This window comes from Eucyclogobius newberryi, unplaced genomic scaffold, assembly GCF_026437365.1.
Source record: "Eucyclogobius newberryi isolate DKJ021-1_F unplaced genomic scaffold, fEucNew1.0.hap1 SCAF_16, whole genome shotgun sequence".
Classification (NCBI taxonomy): domain Eukaryota; kingdom Metazoa; phylum Chordata; class Actinopteri; order Gobiiformes; family Gobiidae; genus Eucyclogobius; species Eucyclogobius newberryi.
In genome coordinates this window covers 20,938,475-20,954,185 of record NW_027315790.1, presented here as the reverse complement: position 1 = coordinate 20,954,185, position 15,711 = coordinate 20,938,475, and the positions used below count along the sequence as shown (strand labels likewise).

General features: G+C 38.2%; 1 protein-coding gene across 3 annotated transcripts in view; it reads left to right on the top strand.

Annotated features, from left to right (window-relative positions):
- The window catches only part of LOC140361954 (CUB and sushi domain-containing protein 3-like), a 408,691-nt gene that overhangs the window by 298,079 nt on the left and 94,901 nt on the right, over positions 1-15,711 (top strand). For all 3 annotated transcript variants that reach the window (XM_072447874.1, XM_072447872.1, XM_072447871.1), the window contains exons 12-14: positions 512-624; positions 13,792-13,974; positions 15,052-15,378. In XM_072447874.1, the coding sequence (XP_072303975.1) occupies positions 512-624; positions 13,792-13,974; positions 15,052-15,378 (623 nt within the window). The remainder of the gene's footprint in view (positions 1-511; positions 625-13,791; positions 13,975-15,051; positions 15,379-15,711) is intronic.

Genomic DNA, 15,711 nt, shown 5'->3' with positions numbered 1-15,711 from the left:
CTTATCATTTTGGCTGATTTCCCCAAAATGCCTGATTAAAATGACCACTAATTCAAGATGAAGCTGTTTCTGAACCAAACAAATGCCTGGTTCTCTTTGTGAAGCTGAGATTCTGTAATTTTGGCCTCTGATCTCTTATTTACTCCAATATTTTCAATCCTAGGGAGATTTTGTTAAATTTAAAATTGAGTAAACGCTGTTGGTCGGTATGGACTTAAATTCAAGTTGATTTTTTGAGTTTTGACAATTCCTTTTTAAAAGCAGAAGCCAATATCAAATGAGATTTAGGAAGTGAATTTTAGGTGGAACGACTGTAAAAGGCACATTCAAATTATGTGAATTTACGGCTTATTTATTTCTTATTTTATGTAGCTTTCTGTTGGGTTATTGCTTATTTTTTATATTTTACCTGTCCTTGAGCTTGATAGTTCTCTTTGATCAGATGGTGGACAAAGGGAACGGTTATAAGAGGTTCTGAAAATGACTAATCTTGTTTTGTTTTTTGGCCCAGTCTTTCGGGAAGTTTCGTTCCCGACTTGATTGTCAGCCTGACCCATCAGATGTGGCTCCATCTGCAAACAGACGAGAGTGTGGGCTCAATCGGATTCAAGATCAACTACAAAGGTATGTCTCTGGTGCTTAGTATTTCTCAATCAATTATGTACAAGAGAATGTTTAAATAGTTTAATGCATTGGTGTTTATCATCCATAGTAGGACAATTGTCTTGAAAATGCTTCAAGTAGAGTTGATTTATGAATAAAACAATATCGCCTACTCCTTCTTTTTCCACATGTTTCTTAGCTGCTGCGGTTTGACAGTAGCTTTATGGCTTCCTGAAATATAGTTCATCTTTCTGGTGATCTTGATGGTTAAAGCAGTCATCTTTTTGATCAATGTCGATGTGATTAGCGCCTGTGAAAGCTGGAGGTGAGGCTTGCAGCAGAAGTGAACTTTGTGGGCCTCGTTTGAGTTCCATCAGGATCAGATTTATGGTCCTAATGAGGTCACAGGACGGTCTGTGGTTCAGCAGTGACTTACAAGCTCCGGAACAATGACACTCTGGTTCTGATCTATCTTTGCCCTTTGGCATTGGCCGACCTTCATCATCCGATTCAAATGTTCAACAAGCAGAAAGCCTAGGATGGACGATGCTTTCCTATTGCACCATACATTGAGTTAAAACCTGTATAACATTCACACTGATTTGAAAATATCAAGGGCAAAGTTTAATTATAGGAAAATTCAAAGTTGAAAAACAAAGAAAGTATCGTGTTGGGAGCTCCAGCATTATTCTTCACTGTGGTAAAAGCCATTAGTACTAGTGGTTGTTGTGGGGATTATGGCTAAATATATTTGTGTAGTAATTGTTGTAGTTTTACTGATAGCATTCTTGATGATGCTGCGGTTATAAGAGTTGTAAGTGCTAGTTTTACTTCCCATTTAAGTGGTAGTATGTCTGTATTTGTTTTCTTCTGCCCCACTATTCAGTAGCCGTGATTTTGTTTAAGTGCAGATTTGGACCATCAGACCATCGCAGTTAAAAATAGCCTTAAAGTCAAGCTGCTCATAATCCATAACGGACGTCTCCTCTGGGATTCTGCCATGGTTGCATATATCCTCATTCATTGGGTCCGAGCCATTTCCTTAAAGAGATCAATAGGGAAATTAATGGAGAGGAGGCCCATTTAAATGCAGCCATGCTTATGTATATGCTCCATTGGGTGTCCATTCTGTTCTTTTTCTCTTCTGGGATTTAGCCACTACACATTTAAACTGTGCAGACACTAATGCACTTTTAACACAGTCCACACGACATATCACGCATGAAATTTAATATGCGTTAGAAGTGCTTACTGATGGAGTGCTGGTTGCTACATGTTTTGTTTAATTGATTCTGTGTGTTGTTGTTTTTGTTGTTATTGTTGTTGTGTTGATTCATTTCCTTGTATCCATTTGGCATTCAAAGTTAAGGTCAATTTATGCTTTATGTTTGAGAAGTATCTGAGTAACCATAGATGCTTCTGTTCGTCATTTGAGGCTCAGAGCTTATGGATGTTTAGGAAAGTAGCTGTGCGGATGTAACAGTAAAGGCTAAACTTTGAAAAAGTGACTAGAACAACAAAACAACATATTTGTTTTTGATTGCTTAGCTCTTTTCCAACGAGATCTCAAAACTGCTCTGAGCGTCTCCATTCTTTTTTTTTTTCTAGTTGCACATTTTTGTCCATTTTGGTCAATTCTCTAACTCAGTGGTTCTTAAACTGGTCACCCCAGGTACCACCTAAGGAAATATATGACTTTTCAAGTATCACTAGATCTAAACCAGGTCTAAAACAGAACTAGTTCTAAACGCGGATTTAATTTTACCACAGTTTGCGAACCACTGCTCTAATTGACTTTGAGTGCCCTCTGATAGTTTCTTTTAACCAGAACACAGCCTTAACATTTGAAACTTTTGGAATGCACTGAGCTGTTAAAATGGAGCATAAATGAGCCTTTAGAGGGAGATTCAGCAAAAAGGTTTTTTGACAGCGTACAAGAGACATATAAGTTAGGCTGCATGATACTTTTATAAAGCAATGTATTGTGCCTCTTGTAATTAGAAATGTATATTACTTTTATTTCATTTGGGAGTCATCAATAGGGCTTACTGTGTACAGATAGATGTATATGCCTGTTACAACATGCAAAATATTTAGGGGAAGGGGGGGCATAGCAATAGAGGATGTAAACACTTATGAAACCTTTTCCACTGACCTTGGCTCTGAAAAACCTACATTATCAGAAGCTGTAGCCTTGCTTCAAAGTCAGCCATACACTTTACAATGTACGTATTTATGTGTGCGCTGGATTCGACAGGTCCTCCATCAGAGCTCCAACGAAGCCTTTGCCCACAAGTCAGTCACCTCCTTCTCTCCCTTCATCGCTCTCCTTTTCTCCCGCCCTCTCCATATCTGTCCCTGCCATTTTTCCTCATAAGACCCCTCTCTATATCTCCAACCAACAAAAAAAAAAAAACACCGCATTTTCTCTTGGTTGTTCCGTAATGCACTTCTCTTGTGTCTCTACCATCTTCGCTCCAAAGAGGTGTCTGTTGAAGTAATGGGGAGTGGACGAGTCTTTGCAGTTCTGTTGCGATGCTTTTTTACTTTTCTACTGTCTTGTCTCCATTTATCTACAAGACAAGGTCACCACTGTAGTTCCCCGTGTGTTGTACTGGACACTGAAGATTATAGACATTGCCTAGTCATAAACCTTGATGTTGATCACCCCCTACTGAGTTTTGGTGGTACATCATATAGAACAAACAAATGTATCTTTATAAAAGTTGTTTTGCCTGGATATTTGTATTAAATATTTGCATTCATTAAGCACAACCATGCACTGTGAGCTTTGAAGAACATTATTACGTTTGCATTATTTGTTTTGTCATTGGCCCGTGAAATATACCTAACTTTAAATAATGTACTGAAAGCAAACGTCAGGTGTTTCCCATGACAGGACTTTTGTTAGAACTCCATCTTCTGGCTGGTGAGGGAATTGCAATTGGGATAAACAGCTTACCTTGACATGCCAATGTAGACATGCAGTTGAATGTGATTTAACGGTGGCAAGATTAATGGACACACACACACACGCACACACACACACAAACACACACACACACACACACATATATATATATACATACCCACACACTCAAGTGGAAAGCTGGCAGGCATATCCGGTTCTCGGCAATTTGCTGCATGTCATTATATTCCTCAGTCTCATTTCCATTTCACGCTGCACTGTCCTGTCAAATTAGCACTATATCCTTAAAAAGAAAGAAGATGTCTATTGTCTAACCCATTTATCATCAAAATTGGTATCGAAATCGAGTTTGAAATGTTAGAATTGCAGCAACACAACCCAGAATTGTGAGGCCTTTTTCCCCCGGGCCCCCACAATTCTCTAGGCAGGCCTGACACACGAAAAATACATTTCCATGACAGTAGTAGACATATGACCTCTCCAGGCTAAACACTTCCTGTTTATATAATATAGTGGAAAGGAAATTGGATCAAACTGAAGGGCAGTGATATGTTGTACTACACTCCTCTGCCTATTCATAGATGCTTATATCTGCAGATCCTTACTGTCAGCAGTGCAATCTTTCACTCATGTCTGATTTAAGGTACTGCACATACTGATATATTTTACATTACAGAGAATTTCTGACTAAGCCGTGAATAAATCATGTTATCCAAAGAATATATGTGTCTTTGCACGGGCCATAAAAAAGCGCCTATTGAGCTTTAAGATTCTTTTCGGCCTATATACATGTGCATGATTGTGTTTGAGTTATTCTGCACCTAAGCACTTCAAAACCATAATATTACCTTAATGTTTTTTATGGTCCAACTTTGGCGACAATAAAACAGCGACTCAGTCATTTATTTTCATTTTCGTCGCAATGGAAAGAGATATTGAATGTGTCGGAGGCAGGGATGCATGTCAGGCTTTTTCTTTATAACAAAGTCGTTTTTGAAAGGGTTTTTTTAGATTGGTGAAGGCTAGACAACAGCCATGGTGTAACAAATCACTATTGATGTGTGTGCAAGTGCACACCACTGAATTGTAGACATAAAAACTTGATTTATTTGAGCAAGTTTTGGGTTTTTTGCAAGTTATTTGAGTTTTCCTATCAAGATGATGCAAACTTGGAAAAGCTCGTTGGCCTTCATGACCACACAAATATAAACTGTATAGTACCTTTAAAAATGTGTAAACAAAACCATTTGAAATTCTGGAATGGAGACAAAAGTGAAATAGAACATAATGTGATCTCAATGAAGAAACTGGGATTATACTGGCATCACGTTGAAACTTCTCAGATCTCTTTAATTCAGAGCCTGGTTGGTTAATAGACATTCACACATGTCTTTTGCTTTATTTGTTTAGTTAATTTGAGATTATGACACATATCCAACGTTCTTTTTTTTTTTTTAATTAACAAAATAGAAGAAAATATGTTTTCGAAATTTTAGGTCACAATAGTTTTTAGAAAATATCTTTATTGTCTCCATTAATCTCTTTTAATGGAAACATCAACAAACATTTCTACACTTGAAATTCAAAATTGTCAGTTATTTTAGCTAAAAAGACTTAAAAGCGTCAGTTAATAATACAAATGTGTAATGGTCTGCTTCATTTTGCCTCCAGTTGCCTCCATTCAGGAATTTTGAACATTCTAATGACATTTTCAGAACAATTTGACACACTTTACATCCGCAGAGTGGAGATAAGTCTTGTGTGGCAGTGCTTTTCCTCACAGCTTACAGTATTGCTTTCGCCTTTACATTTTGAAAGAGCGTTTTGATGGTTAGTTATCGCTGCTTTACCACACTGTGTAACATCTCCAACTCGATTTTCTCCAGCGATTTCCGAGCTGCCCCCGTGCAATATTTTGAGTCATGCCATTACCTTCTATAATTTAAATGCGGCAGCTGCCAATTGGATTGATGCAGAATTCAGCGCTGCACACGGAGTAAACCGTCTGTTCCAGTTCGTTAGCATTCGGATCGTAGCAAGTGAAAAAGACACAGATGCTGGCTTGGCCTCGCTAACCTTCCAACAAAAAAAGTGTTTGAAGCTGGAAACTGGCAGGTAGGACATCTGTACATTGCATGTTGACGGTCAGATGGACAAGTGTCTTGAGAGATGCCAGTCATGAGCCGGGTGAGGGAAGCATATGGCAGAGCATGGGTCACTGCACTAATAAGGAAGCTTCAGTCAGAGGAGCTGCCAGTCAAAAATGAATAAGCTGAGACTTCCAAATGGCTCTTACTATGTGAAATTTGACGTGTATATGACAGGTTCTCGTGCTGTTTCTCCTTCTAGTTATTACTTAGTTTGATAGGATATTGTGTTGATCATTGTTTTACATCAGCAAAGTGGCAGTTTGTAAAGGAAAGAACAAAAAACAGATAATAAAACAAAATGACAAAGAAGTGACGGAATACTTAACAAAAAACATCCCAATTTTCTGACTGTTAAAACAAGCATTTAACAAAAGAAGTGTAACTGCAGCTGGACACTTAGACTCCAGTTGACGCTCGGCGCAGTTTAACTCTAACGAGGTTATTGTCATATCTGCTGCACATGAACAAACAAGAATGTATTCAAAAAAACTTCACCAATTTGTCAACTGGTGAAAAATAGACAACATTGTTTTGGTGAAATGTGTGGACTTTCAATTTGTTACTTTTTGTAATATCTTCCCTGCTTTCTAGTACACACTGCTACACAGATAAGTGAGATGTAATGAGATGTTGTGTTGCCATGTGCTTTGTGAAATGTCACCATAACTGACAAAAGGTCAAAACAAAGTCTATATCTATTTATACAGAAACGTGAACATTGACGTAAAATGGAGGGAAAATTCCCAATAAGCATTTTATAACAGCGCAGTGTATTATCAAGTCCTATTTTGAATTTATATTAAAATGTGACTGCATGTGGCTTACTTTACCATATCTGTGCCATCCTGGCCTTAGGTCAGATTTTTTATGGCCTTTCCGTTTGTTAATATTATCTCGTCTTGTCCATTTTATGATTGTTCAGTCAGCACATGGAGTCGCAATTAAAGGTCCATCATATCTCCAAAGCTCAAACGACTCACTCCAAATATGGGGCACTCCTCCGTGTTTCTTCACCAAACTCATTCTGATCATTTCAATTGATAAATTACAGTCATAGAATGTTTTAATTTTATGTTTTTTCATCTTCAGAATTCTTTACTCTTCAGTGCCCCAGCAGCATTTGTGCACTGTGCTGGCAGATGGTTTTGTGTACATGAGTGAGTTTTATTCTCTATTATTCCAAGGTTACATTGTCCTGAAGTCATTTAAAAAGCCACAATAATGGTAATATTAAATCGAAGGCTTATTGAATTGAATGAAAATTGAATGAATTGAATCACAATGAATCCCTTTTTAATAAAGCTTAACTGAAAAAGTGGTGAAGAAGTTAGTTACAGTGAGTTTGACTTTGTATTTATATTTTCTGACGGTGAGTCATAACTTTGTGTTATTATTAAATACTTTATTTTTCATTATGCTTTTATCTTGAGTGGCAAAGGCAGAAGGAGGAGCAGGCAAAGTGCAAAAACATCAAGCGCTGGGTACTGCGCACTGTTTCAACCTGTCAAAAAAGTGTGAGATGGATTTTTTTCATTTTGTACCGAAACAATTTTCATTTTCTTAAAATACATTGTGCTATTTTATACATCAACATTTTGAAGAAAGACTTTTAAGAGTTTTGTTTTTATTTTAGCTCAATATACTGAATAATAGCATAGTATATTTTGTATCTGTAATATTTACTGTATGTTCTTTTTGCGTTAATGTTAATTAAAGTATTTTCATCCCTGTGATCTTGACAGTAAAACAATAAAACATATTATGCTCCATCCAAGTCATAATGTCACATTTTACATTCAATATTTTATATCAGTCTGCTCTTTTACAGATGTAATCAATTTTATAAGATAGAAATATGTCAAGGGGAACTTTAATAGCAAAGTTGACCCTTAGATGTGTCTGTGCCTATATATATATATATATATATATATATATATATATATATATATATATAGGGAGAGGGAGAGAGAGTACGGTTCTATATTTGCTATTGTCATTATGTCATTACATTTACCATTTGTTTCATTATGGGCGTTTTTAATGCTCAAAAATATCTTAAAAAATCCAATCTTATAATTTGCGGATAGTAAGACTCTCCACAAGTCTCGCCATGCTTGTCTCCATGGAGATAGAAGAGTTTAATGCCTTTCTGTGCAACATTCTAAACAACTCGAAACACCTCCAGAGAGAAGCAGGTGGTGTACGCTCAAACAGAAAGCATGCATAGTGTACCGCTTCAGATATTTTTTTCATTGTCATTATGGTCTGCGGCACAAAGCAATCACGCCAACTCTTAGTATTAGTGTAAATGTCCTCTGTGAATGTGGGAATTGTGCTGGCTCCTGTTGGACCGGCGGGACTGTCGTAATCCAAGAGTGCAGTCCAGGTACTGAGCAGCACTGCCTTAATCACACCACAATAAACAGCATCTCATTCAAAGACCATGAAATACGAATTCATGAAATATTCATCCTCCACGTGACCAAAAATGTGCAGCAATTTTACAGTCTATAACCTCAGCAGTAGCAGTAGGAGAAGAAGAGAGGTGGTGGGCCACAGTGTATATATGTGAACAGGTGTGTGTGTGTGTGTGTGCGTGCGTGTGTGTGTGTGTGTGTGTGTGCGTGCGTGTGTGTGCGTTTGTGTGTGTGCGTGCGTGCGTGTGTGTGTGTGTGTGTGTGTGTGCGTGCGTGTGTGTGTGTGCGTTTGTGTGTGTGTGTGTGCGTGCGTGTGTGTGTGTGCGTGTGCGTGTGCGTGTGTGTGTGTGCATGCGAGTCCAAGGACAGAGGTTACTTTATCACATGAGTGTAAACAGCATTTCATTTTCCTCTCATGAATAATGGACACAGTGCACGCGTCTGCAATGTGTTGCTAATGGTGCTTGTTGCTAATGGTGCTTCTGCATCGGCCAAATCAGAGTAAAATGTGCCCCTTAGTCCCCCTTATAGTGTAGAATTACTACAGGTTCCTCTCCTGCAACTTGATCTGTGTACTGTATAAATACTCTAATAACTCAGAAAGCACAGACATCCATTCATCTTTTTTTGTCTAAGGTGGAGCATCTCAGAGGAACCATAGGAGCCGCCCAAGGTTTTTCTATTTACGATCAAGAAGTTGATATTTACATATTAGTTTGGGGCCTTGTGGAAAATGTGTCTCATCCGATCCCTACTGTATCCATAGAGCCTTTGCCCAATATCATATTTCTATATAGCAAATAATTATAGCAAAATTGTGTAAATTGATGATACATTTCTATTGTGACTGGAGATTTTGCCTTTTCCAATGCCATTTTTGAGCAAAAAGTCAATTGTATGTTTTTAATACCCAAACGCAATCTATGGAGAGACCCACAATAACAAAAACCTGATTTTATGCCAAAAATACAGATGCTAACTACTCGTCTGTGTGGCCGTTTAATCAGTAGCCACCTCTCTTAGAATGTTAACAGCTTTTAAAGAGGACTCAATGGGCTGGAGCGGGGCTGTGCTTAACAATAAGGCCCTATTTTGGAACCCGTTTGTCATGGAGTAATTGTAAAGCAGCTCCAGATGGTTGAGAGATCATTAGAAAGGGAAGGGCTTGTTTAACTTTCTTTAAGAGTGGTTATTAGTTTAATTCCTTTTGTATGGTTCAGTAACTATTACTTAAAGCTCCATCTAAACATTAGGGCTGTTGCTCTGGGTTTTAGAAGGTCTAAATGTAACAAAGGGAATGAGGAAAATATGGAAGTCTTGTGATGAATCCTGCAAATTACTGTTGCCACATAGTTGTTTTAAATTAATAAAAAAAACATAAATAAATACATAAATACATTTACATTTTGGGCTTAATCCATAAAATGTTTTAATTTAGTGGTACCACCATGTTTCTCACTGACCTTTCCATGGAAAATAAAAGTGGAATGATTAAGATATGCAACAAACAGAGTAAAATATCAAAGCAAAAAAAAAGAAATAAGAACAATTTGAATCTGAAATTGATTGGATGTCAAAAGATAGTTTATACTGCCGAGATCAAAGGGAACAGCCATTAACTGTCCAATTTTCAGCAAAATTGAGAACATTTGAGAAACACAAAAAAAAAAAAAAAAGCCAAATGTGTGAAACAAGACAAGGCAGGGATTGTTTCGCTTAATGAGGACAGAAAAATTGACAGTTTGCTCCACAGTGTTCTGGTTTGGGAACGGGGAGCCAGAAAGAAATGTCAGTGCTGTGATTGTAATAAATCAGATCATTTTTATTCAACGGACCAACAGCATCGATGTCTCTAGTGTGAAAACAAGTCAATTTCAGCCACTCCCAGACCCCATCCTCAAGACTCCATCTGTGTCACTATAAACATACTGTGTTCAGATTCTGTTGTTTCACGGTCAATCATGGGGAACGGTTGATCTGATTAAAATGCATTTGTCAATCATTCATAGTCTGAAAATGTCGGAAGTGCATAACGTCGTAAGACTGAATATACATGTACAAATATTTGCCCTTTGAAAACACACTTGGCAGTAATTGCATGTGCTGAATTAACTGTCGGAGGAAAAGTTCACATTTTCGAGAACACAATTTGAGAAAAAGAAGAGGAAACAAACACACACACACAAACTAAAACAAAAAAAATGGTTCCGCTAAAATCACTGTCACATAAAAATGACTTTACTCAAAGAGGAAAACTTCACCAAAATGAGTAACTTGTGACAACCTTTACAAGGAGAAGTGCAAGGGGAAGATTTGTCTCATATCCAAGTTTATAATACATGATATACTTCTGTTAAGCTTTTGCGTTGTATTGTAGTAGCTGAAAATGCAGGCTATAGTAATAGTAGTACAATTTGTAACTGCTTAAATAACGCAAAATGGATCATCTCTAAAATTGTGCACTGCTTTTAAAGAACTGAATGAATCGGTTCTGTGCATAGCAAGATTACATTCTATTCAAGAAAATGATTGCTTGAATGATGAGGTTGCATCTAAATGAATCGCTGCACTTGTTTTGTGACAGTTGGCTGTTTCTGTTGCTTATGTACTTGTATATCAGACGTAAAGATGCTCTGCGTAACGTGAGCGTCAGCATGGAATGTTCCACAGTTTGGCATTAAACTGGTATAATAAGGAGACACGCTGGACAAGTAACAAGTCCGATCTGTAAAAAAGGCAGGAAGTTGTTAACGAGATGATCGTCTTGTATTTAATGTCATAGTGTGAGACATTCCAGGCAAAGCAATAACATCTCCAAAGAGGCTTGTCTCTACAACATATGCTCCACTAATAAGTTGCAGCTTTTTACTGACCTTTTAAGTCAAAAGAAAAAGTCAGCTGGCATGATAAAGCATTAATCTTGATTCAAATCAGTTTTAAATGTATAAGAAGCTGTTGATGTGTCCCCTGCTGTGAAAGCACTTGAACGCTGTGAAGGTATTGTGCGGGAACGTTCAAACTGTGCCTCGCCAAAGCAATTTGTTCTCCATTCTCCTCCATGGCTCTGTGGATGGCGGTACGTGTGCCAGCTTTGTGTGTCGGGACGTTTGTGATTGGTCGAAGCGGCGTCTCGTAGAGGCGATGTCATGATGGAAATTAATGCAATACATCACAAGCACAAGGCCTGAGCAAACCAAAAAATGCATTCCCACGTACGGTAACAGCACAAAACATAGACTTGGACTTTGCGCCACGGGCTACTCCTGTAAATAATTCTGGAAATGGGAAAAGGAGGGCAGGAGAGTGAAGGGGGCAGACCAGGGAATAGAGGCTCGGGTTCTGAACACAGAAATTTCACATCGCTGGTCCATCCTTAGAAAACCAAACATTATGAAATTGAATATCAAAGAGTTTTCTAATAGCGCATTTTGGAAAGGGTGCTACATTCTGCTAAAGGCGAAGATTCTGCCTGACACAGCAAAGTACTTTCCGTCTTCAAGAAAATAAATCTCATCAATGGATTTAGCGTAGCCCAGCAGTTTGCGAGATAACTAGGAAGATGTCATTTTTAATGCATAATGATGCAATTGTATTTGATGAATGTATTCATTGATAAGAGTACATTATGTGAGATTAGGTCTTTAACTTTATTTATTTGTTAGGAACTTGCTTTGCCGACATAGCACCAGCAAAAATAGGAAAACACAGCCATCAAGCTTAAAATATAGAAAAAAACATGTCCCACTGACGTCTTCTTCTACAGTGTGTCAAACACTCACGCTTCCTGCTAGATGGCCCCCTTGTGGCCGTTAAGCGCACCGTTGTAATGACCACAGGGAAAAAAGGAGCGCCTTAAAGTCTGAAAAGTATGGTACATTGTGGAACCGCCTTTCGCTGCAATTACAGCTCCAAGTCTCTTTTGAAAACAACTCAAACTCTTGGTCTCCTGTTTTGGTGGACTGCCATGTCTTGGTAGGTTTGTCGTTGCGCCGTAGGCTTTCCATTTCCGGATGATGGATAGAACAGTGCTCTGTGAGATCTTCAAATCTGGGGAAATCTTTTTTACAACTTAATCCTGCTTTAAACTTCCCCGCAACGTTATCCCTGACCTGTCTGCTGTGTTCTTTGGACTTCACGGTGTTTGCTCCTCAGAATTCCCTTACAAACATCTGTGGCCTTCACAGAACAGCTGCATTTATACTGAGATTAGATGACACACAGACGGAGTCGGTTGAATCATCCGGTCAACATTAAATTTTTCAGCAATCACCAAGCCACTTCTGACAGAAATAGGCTTCACTCAGGGAAAGAGGCTACTTGCACAATTTTTCAGTTTAGTTTTTATTTATTTTATTTTTTTTTACTGGTAATTTGGCATAATTTCCCTTCCACTTCACAATTGTTTCTTGTTTATGTTGCTCTTTCGCAAAAAAAAGCTAAAATAATGAATATAAGGGTATGGTCATAGCTTTAATAAAGTATGTGTGTGTAAGTGTGTGCCTAATGGCTGATGCTAAGCTAATGAGCACTATAGACTACAATCAGCATGTTAATTAGCTTGTTCGGTGGTTGAAATGTTGGATGTGGCAGTTATATACCTTCAAATGTTGTATACATGTTTTTGTTACCCGAGTAGAGCATTTATTTTGATCATAGCTTGCTACATGGTAATTTCTTGAGGTACTTAGGCCCAAATACATAGTTCTGAAATTGAGTAGGATGGCAATGTCAAAAACAGTCTGCAGTGCATTATTAATTTCAGTTTTAATTTTTTAACAACCGTGCAGTTCCAAAACACATGGAAATGGTTTGCCTCCTGGGTGCCACAGTTTCTCCTGCAGTTAGCCTTTTCTTGTGAATAATGAGCACTTGTAGCATCGTGTTATCAAAAAAAAATGTGACACATTTTTCAAGCAAAATTCCCTCCAGACATGTCATTTTGTGGTCCTGCACTGGAATGTACACTCATCTTCCCACTCTTCATCTGTCAAAGCAAGATCTTCCTTTTCCCCATTTGTTTTTAATATATTTAGTAGAGTAGCTGTCCAGATTAGCAATGCATTGATATAATTTAGATATTATTCCCCTTGAAAGTTCTGATGTATAAGCCTGTATAAAGATTTCAGTCAGAGGGTTATAATGGTCATTGCTTTGTTTAATTTCTTTGTTATAATAAATCCTATAAAAGTTCTGTTTTTCCAAGCCAAAGGATTCTTACAAAATAACTGTTCATTTGATTTCTTTTACAATCTGGTGAAAAACTTTTATAATCCAGACCTTGAATCTCTGGTCAGTACTATTTGGTATTTCCACATTGTAAGCCCATATTTAACCAAGAACAAAGACTTTATTCATAAGGAACAGATAGTTTATTAAGAATAATTCAGGGTTAGAAGTTAGCTATGGTATTATTAATGAAGTAGTTACTAAGCTAAGCCTGAAACATTCTTAATCAAAAGGGTAGTGTACAAAGTGTTACCATTTGATCTAAGGAAACATTAAAAAAAATAAAAATGTTACAAGGTTTTCCTCCAGCATAAATGTAAGGGCATGTTTTTGTACGTGAAACAAATCGACCCGCTCGGTAACCTTATTAGGCTAGGTCAAGATGGATATTACGGAGTGTCATTTGTCCTGATCAATGAGGATGACACTCAGGTTAATGTCTACTTATGAACCTTTCTCTTCACAGAAATCGACAAAGAGAGCTGCGGGGATCCTGGCACGCCTTTGTACGGGATACGAGAGGGGGACAGCTTCTCAAACGGAGGCATCCTGAGGTTCGAGTGCCAGTTTGGGTTCGAGTTAATAGGAGAGAAGACCATTTCCTGCCAGGACAACAACCAGTGGTCTGGAAACATCCCTATATGCATATGTAAGTACTGTTAACATCCATCCCATCAGCGCCGTGTGCGAGGAGAAGCGAAGCAACAGCAGCGCCAAGTTTCGACAAATTGACTTAAAAACTATCTTTTAGAGACTTAAAGTCTTTGTTTACAATTGAGACTTTGTTCATGTTTCCAATGAGTAGATGTTAGTTACAAATACAGGCAGTCATTTAACATCATAGAGAGCTAATTTGTGTTATGAATTGGTCGGTGGAATGAGCTCAGTTACTCCATTTAGCACCATGATAGGATAGGACAGAAATTCACCCTTTACGTGGGGTACGTGGGTTCAAAGTCCACCCTCCCATTTGATTTGATTTTCTATTATATACACTAAATATTGATGAACACTCCAGGTTTGCCCATCCATAAAAGTCACCGCACGCCACTGCATCCTATACAGTATAATGTGAATGCGGTGGGTACGATTATACAGTGGTGGGCTGTGATGGGGAAAACATAGGGTCTGATCTGTCGTCATGGCGATGCTGACAGCTCTGAGTTTATGATGGCCCGGAGCAAACGATGACCGATGACGCTGGCGATGAATATTTAAGAGGATTCTGCTCCCTCACTATCATTGTCTCTATCTATCTTTTCGTTTTATCATTTTAGAGATTTATAGTTTAGTCGTTTTTGAATGTCACGCTTTATAGAGGTGTAATACGAGGCGCTTGCTTATTGACATGACCTATTTTGGCATCGGCGTTCATTCAAAACAAGTACAATTTGTCTTTTCTTCTACGGATTTGTTTTAATTATTTTACCATTTATTTGACCATTTACCCTACGCATTTTTTTACTACCACTTACTCACAACGACTCTGTTTAAGTTGTTCAGCTTTCTCTTTAAATCCATCACAGGGCAGAAATTACAACTAATCCATTATTGAGATGATTGTCAACTATTTAGTAATCAAATACTTGTTATCTGGACGTTATATAAAATACCATGTTTATGACTCATAACTGATTGATCAAACAAATAATTGATATACAAAATAGTCATTAGTTACAGCCCTGATCACAGTTATGTTTAACTGTTTCCTTCTCTTTGTCTTCAGTCCCATGCATGTCCAACTTCACCGCACCTTCGGGAACAGTGCTCTCGCCCGATTACCCAGAAGGCTATGGGAACAACATGAACTGCGTTTGGCTCATCCAGTCCGAACCAGGCTCCAGGATCCACTTAGCCTTTAACGACTTTGACCTGGAGGCGCCTTACGATGCGCTGACGGTGAAAGACGGAGAGACCAACGATGCAAATGTGATCGGGAGGTTCTCGGGAGCAGAGAGTCCGTCCCATCTGACGTCCAACACGCACACGCTGAGGCTGGAGTTTCAGGCCGACCACTCCATGTCCGGCAGAGGCTTCAACATCACTTATACCAGTATGTGCTTGCTCACTTCACCACACTACTTTGAATTTTAGGCATCTTCCACTGAACAAACGTACAAACCAGAACTCAGATTAAATGGTTGCCAATCATTTTCTCGTGTTAGCAATACATTTTCAAGTATAGTTTTATCGGAATAGGCCTGTCACTATATACTATATACTATACTACACTATATATACTATGCACTATAAGTTGCTCCGGAGTATAAGTCGCACCAGCCAAAAAATGTATAATAAAGAAGAAGAAAAAACATGTTTAAGTCGCACTGGATTTAATTTCACTCATTTTTTTGTGGGAAATTTATTTGATAAAGTGCAGACATTT